At 39.3% G+C, this 6,000-nt stretch overlaps 1 protein-coding gene across 7 annotated transcripts in view; it reads right to left on the bottom strand.

The window, feature by feature from the left end:
• Positions 1-2,523: 2,523 nt before the first annotated feature.
• Positions 2,524-6,000, bottom strand: part of spen (spen family transcriptional repressor) — a 97,615-nt gene continuing 94,138 nt past the window's right edge. For all 7 annotated transcript variants that reach the window (XM_048561148.2, XM_048561151.2, XM_048561150.2 and 4 more), the window contains 3 exons: positions 4,832-5,026; positions 4,532-4,690; positions 2,524-3,848 (listed from right to left, as the gene is read on the bottom strand). In XM_048561148.2, coding sequence (XP_048417105.2) covers positions 3,717-3,848; positions 4,532-4,690; positions 4,832-5,026 — 486 coding nt within the window. In that variant the 3' untranslated portion in view covers positions 2,524-3,716. The remainder of the gene's footprint in view (positions 3,849-4,531; positions 4,691-4,831; positions 5,027-6,000) is intronic.

Below are 6,000 nucleotides of genomic sequence, written 5' to 3'. Positions count from 1 at the left end.
ATTTCATTTCTCGGAAGGCTATTTGTCTAAGGAATTTTCTTTCCCAGAGAGCAGTAGATTCATACAGAGTACGAAAACAGACCCTTCGGTCCAACTTGTCCATGTCAAAGTTTCCAAAACTGAGCTAGCTGCATTTGCGCGCATTTTGCTCATATCACTTTAAAACGTTCCTATCCATGTACCTGTCCAAATGTCTTAAATGCTGTCAATCAAAAATCTTTCATAATTACAAGTGACTCAGGGTTATGACAGTCAGTCAGGAAAGCAAATTATGGTTGCAATCTTAATGAATGGCAGATTGTGCTTGATGGGCTGACTGGGCTACTCCGACCCAAACATCTTATGAAAATGCAGGGACGTGGAATTAAATTGGATAGCTTTCAAATAGGCATGGCAATCTAAACAAAATTATTGAATTTTAAAGCCTAAGGAAAGTAGGGAAATCATCTGAATAGTTTCACAGTCTAAAGAAGCACCCTGTTACAATATGGCTGAACTGTTGGAAACTAGGCCACCGCATTGATAAATAATATGGTAATATAATGAATGGGTGGATGAGCCTTCTAAGACATGTGTTCAAATCCTACCATGGCAGTCTGAGAACAAAAATATCAATATCAATATCCAAAAACTCTGAAATCAGGAATGGCATCAGTAAAAGTGGTTAAGTAACTTCAGATTGTCATCAAAACACAACTGGTTCATTGATGTACATTAGGGAAGAAATCCACACCCAGTCTGGATTACTTGTAACTCCAGTCCAATTTAATGTTGCAGGGCTATGCGCTTCAGTTGGATCAAACTAACCAATAGTTCACAAATTCCAAACATCACTTGCTGAGATCAACTAGGAATACACTTAACTAAATATAGGATTTTTTTTATATCTTGAAATTTATTCATCATGGTATTTATAAATGCTTCAATGAAATCTGCTATGACTTGTTAGCCCTGACAACAGGGAGCAGATTATTTAGGGGCTGCAAAACTATGTTTTACCACATTCTCTCTCTCTCACAAACACACAAACCACAGTGGAAGCGACTGAATAGTATTTAGTGTGATTATAAGGAACACCAGATCATTTCTTCCTCCCAACACAAAAGTATTGAAGTCAACCATATAGTCTCTATCACCCTTCTTGGACGTTAACTCAGCATAATACAAAGATTAAATGCAGGACTCTTCCTGTGTCATGCAATTTGGCTACTCTCAAAAACAAAATCTGTGAAAAATCAGCGAAGCCTGTCTCTGACCTGTGCTTTTTAAAAAAAAATCCTGATTTAACTCATGCCCTGTTTTAATAGTACCCATCTAGAATTCACACAGGCTTTGATGGATTCTGCTAGACTTGCAACTGTAGATCATGGTTTCATCACTTTTGATTATGTCTGCTCCTAGTAACTACTTGGTAAACAAACATATACAGGACAAAATATCCTGATGTTACAGGACTATAATGTGCACAGGATCTGCTGTACCAGGCTCTCAAAAGATAAAATCTATTTCCACCAACTATGTAAATTTTGTAAGCACAATAAGCTACAAACATTTTGTTTACCAATGGTTGATCATTTTTGTTAAGGTAGCTGTAATGCCCCAACTCAGTAAGAGGCTTGACCTTTCTCAGGATTGAAAACCTTTCAGCCATTAATAATGGTTTTACGACAACTGTAAAGACATTAATAAATTAGAGATATGCCCAAAGCACCTTGGGTCAGAATGACTGAATTATAAAATTTTGTTGTTCTATGTTACAGACTTCAAAAATACAAATCAATCACTTCTTTGAAAAAAATCTACGAAATGCAAATTTTTAGTTTAGGTCCGTGTCACCAACATGTGGTCCGATACCAGTTACGTACCAAACATGGGGTATGTACAACTCAAACTTTTTCCAAAATTGGCACAGCTCCACAGCATTTTTCTCTTCTATTAAACAAAAATAGTGTTAAATTGCGGAACTAATAATAACTGGTCAGAATAAAGGTAACAGATGACCACAACAACTTCAATGACAGATCTTCACAGCATCATCATATATAAAAGGTAAGATAAATTAGTTGTTCCCTTGCTTGTACATCCAGCTGGATAAAGTGAGGATTAAAAGCAATCAAGAAAAATATACATTATTTAGCTTTAGTAAATTAGTATTTTTTTTCTACTTGCTCCTAGTGCAGTGACAGTATAGTGTATAGCTATATACACAATATGTGCACAACATACCTACAGCCAGAACGTCTGAATTAGTATTTTCATTAGTACTACAGCCACTTCTTGAAATCTCTTGTGAATCTACGGTTACAAGGTAATTCAAGAAAGTGCATTTCCCGCCATTGTGTGGAATGTGCGAGCAAAAACAAGTGATGTTGACAAAACATTGAGCGAAATCTTAATTATCTACTAATTAAAAAGATAGTTATGCATTTATAGCCAATCTTAAAATGTTGGTTGTCAATGGACTAAATAATACCATCTAGCAGGCTATTTACATGCTCAGTAGAGAGAAAAAGATGTCATATCTTCTGTAATGTGCTAAGATTTTTATTCTGTGTATCAAAATTATAAGTGCCTTCAACATTACCATGAAAGAATTGTTTTGAGTTTTACAAATATTTACAGCACTGTGTAACACGGTTCAAGTCTGTGTGGGGTTGGGGTTTCTTTCTTTTTTACACAAGTTAATCAGATCAGACCAAAGCACAGAATTTCAAAAGTACTATGTACAAACGCCATTAAAAAGTACAAGGAGACTGTTTGCTGCCAGTAGGTAGTTACAGCGTTCACGGCTGGCTCAGACAGCACAGCCCCTGTTTTCTTGGGAGTACCAGTCCCCTTGCATCCCCACCCGATTAGGAGTAGGGGGGCTTGTTTACTCAGTACCAGTTTTTGCTGCATATTGGAGACCACTTTTCACCGCATGGGCTTAAATCAGACTTCGATTGCTCCAAACAACAAAAGAATTAAAAAAAGAAAGGACTGTGGAAAAAATTTATAAATTAATGAGACCAAGGAGATGTCCTGACAAGCATAAAATACTCTCACATCTTGAAGGGCAGCGTTAGGGAGTAGTGAAGCGCACTTAAGAATGAATGAAAGTACAAAAGTCCGCATATGAAAATAAGATTTCTCTGAAAATGCATTTTGGCACAGGTAAAATTGTATGTTTCTTTTCATCTCAGTAAAGTTTGAATTCATGGTTCCAAGGATTCAGCATTTTCCATCAGCTTTATTCACTTTTTCAGTTTAAACTGTTCATCCCTCTTCTCTTAGCAATCAGCCCATTTGATTCCTTCTCAAAGAAGGGAGATTTACAAAACGAAAAAGTTGATCATTATAACTGATGGTGGGGGTTGAAAAGCATCCCAACTCTAGCCCTGCTGAAACAGGTAGGGATTCCGAGGTCCTGCCTTCAAGTCCATCAGAGGGGGTCCAGGATGCTACCATGATAAGATCCATAGCAATCTACTGCCATACAGTCACCAAGTCACTAATATAGTGCAATGGTAATCCCAATTCACATAAACAGGAATCGCCGAGAGTGCAGGATTACAAGAGGGGTTTCCATTCTGCCACTGGAACCACCAGTTCGCCCAGGGCCGGAAACATTGTAAACACGTAGCTGCCCATTGTCCAAGTCGGGCCTTGCTTGGAAGAAGATTGGCAGTTGGCAGTGTAACGGAGTCCAAGATTAAAAACGAGAGCGAACCAAATGCTCACACTGAAGCAATGACGATCATTAGATGAGGGGAGATGTTGGAGATGCTGGCCAGCAAATCTGGGGCTAAACGGGACAGGTGACTTTCAGAGAATTCACAGGGTGGGAATATTTGAAGAACATAAGCAGGCTGTAAAACAGAAAATGCACAAGATCAGTGGGTGGAGCCACCAAAATAAACCTGAAGGTTTTCTAAAGAATAACTAATACAAATGATGTTACACTCCAACATGCAAACTAATTCTTAATGAATCTCAAATAACATTTCATTTTGAAATGCACAAACGGGCTTATTAACAAAAATTTAATTTTAATTAATTGTGGGTCTGCAAATAACAGCATCATTCAAGCACTTGCTGGTAAGCTTAAGAAAAATGAATGCCTCCCCTTTGAATCAAATCAGTGTCCACAATTTTAAAACTGACCAGATTCCTCTTCTGAAATACAGTTAACTGGGAAGATGGCATAATTGGAGAATGAATAAGAAACTCTCCTGCTTTGCTGATTATGAATTGTCTGCCTGGGCACACAGTAGCATTTTCAGCATCTATTACAAAGGTGAAAATAGCCTGTTCCTACAGTCAATTGGAAAGGATTTACATTCCTGATACAACTTGGCTGCATTCCAAGCTCTCTTCGGTGGTTGGGAACATCAAGGTATCTCCGGTCACTGCGGTGAAATTAATTCAAATTGGTACTTTTGTGTACTGCTTTCGATACTAAGAGTGTCACTCATTGGACGAGTGCGCTAATCTTCTGTTCTGCGACATGGTGTTAGAAATCATGCTGTTGAATTTATGGTTGATCATGTACCTGATTTGAGCCAGGATTTGGAACGTTGATTATTCCAGCAGCTTGCTTTAGTTGTAGATAGCTAATAAAGCCAGCCTTCAATGACTCTGTCTGACTCACTACATCTTCCTGATCACGACCACATGGTAAAGCCAACAATAAGCAATAATCAGTTTCCACCTAGAAAGTGAAAAAAAACCTTTATTCCAACAATTATTTACCCTGCAGCTGCCCCAATTATAGTCATGTTGAAAGACACTTCTAAGATGACAAAACATTCACAGCTTTTGAGTACATACTACCCCAAATCAAGTCACTTACCGTCATTCTACGTGCTACACCTTCTAGCTGCGTTGCCTCCAGCCGCATGCGCTGAGCAATTCTGAGAGGAGGCCCACCTTCAGGTGCTGGAAGTGACCGATGTGCCAGCACATTGTTGCCGGACACAAAATGGAGTTGCACTGCTGCTGTGTCATTCTTCAGAGCCAACAGCCCCTGCCACACAATTGGGTACTTCTAAAATGGATAAAAGTGAATCAAGCTTAGTCTTTTACTCCTCAGCATTTCTGTACCGTCCAAGCAGACCCTCTTGCCAAGTCAGATCGTTCCTGAACGAAGTGAGAAATCATGCATATGAACAGCATTTGATATTTACACAAGGTGTATGAGAAACGAGTGAAATGAGAACAGGTGCTTAGTCTGATTTCTTGCAGTAAAGGCCTTTCACCTGTACCTCCTCCAGTCTTGTGTACTGTATTTGCTGCACCCAATGTGGCCTACTCTACATTGCAGAAACCAAACAAAGACTGGGTGACCGCTCTGCGGAACACCTCCAGTCCACGCGCACGTGAGACCCCAACCTTCCCACAGCCAGTTATGTTAACAAAGCATCTTGTTCGCAATACGCACCTGTCCTTGGCATGCTGCAGTGAATCACAGCACAAACTGGAACATCAACATCTCACCTTCAAACTAGGCAATTTATAACCTTCTGACCTCAGTATTAAGTTTGACACCTTCAAATTGTGAACTCATTCTTTCCCTTTCTTTGAATTTTGATTGTTACATTCTATGTCACTCTCTCACCCTTTCCACCATCCCACTGGAGCTATCTGTTCTATCCAGTGTGGCAGTTAGACATACCGTTGTTCTGCCTTTCTCACATTCCGATCACTTAATCTGAAGCATCAACCATGCTTCCCTTCAATTCCCCTGCACGCCCCCACCAATTGCATAGATGCTGTCCCGTCCACACTTCAATCAGGCTCTGATGGAGAGTCATCTTGACTTGAAATGTTAGCCTACTTTCTCTCTATGGATGCTGTCTCACCTATGATTGCCAGCATTTTTTGTTTACAGCTCAGATTCCAGCATCTGCAGTAATTTGGTCCTTCATGGTAAATTACTCACTTCAGCTAGAATCAATGTTTCAAGGAAGTTTAATGTAAAAGTGGTTTATTCCTCTATTGCAATTGCAAGTTAAAGGAATA

Source organism: Stegostoma tigrinum, chromosome 28 (assembly GCF_030684315.1).
Source record: "Stegostoma tigrinum isolate sSteTig4 chromosome 28, sSteTig4.hap1, whole genome shotgun sequence".
In the NCBI taxonomy this organism is placed as follows: domain Eukaryota; kingdom Metazoa; phylum Chordata; class Chondrichthyes; order Orectolobiformes; family Stegostomatidae; genus Stegostoma; species Stegostoma tigrinum.
Note: the sequence above shows the minus strand (reverse complement) of the source record. Positions and strands in the feature narration are given on the sequence as shown.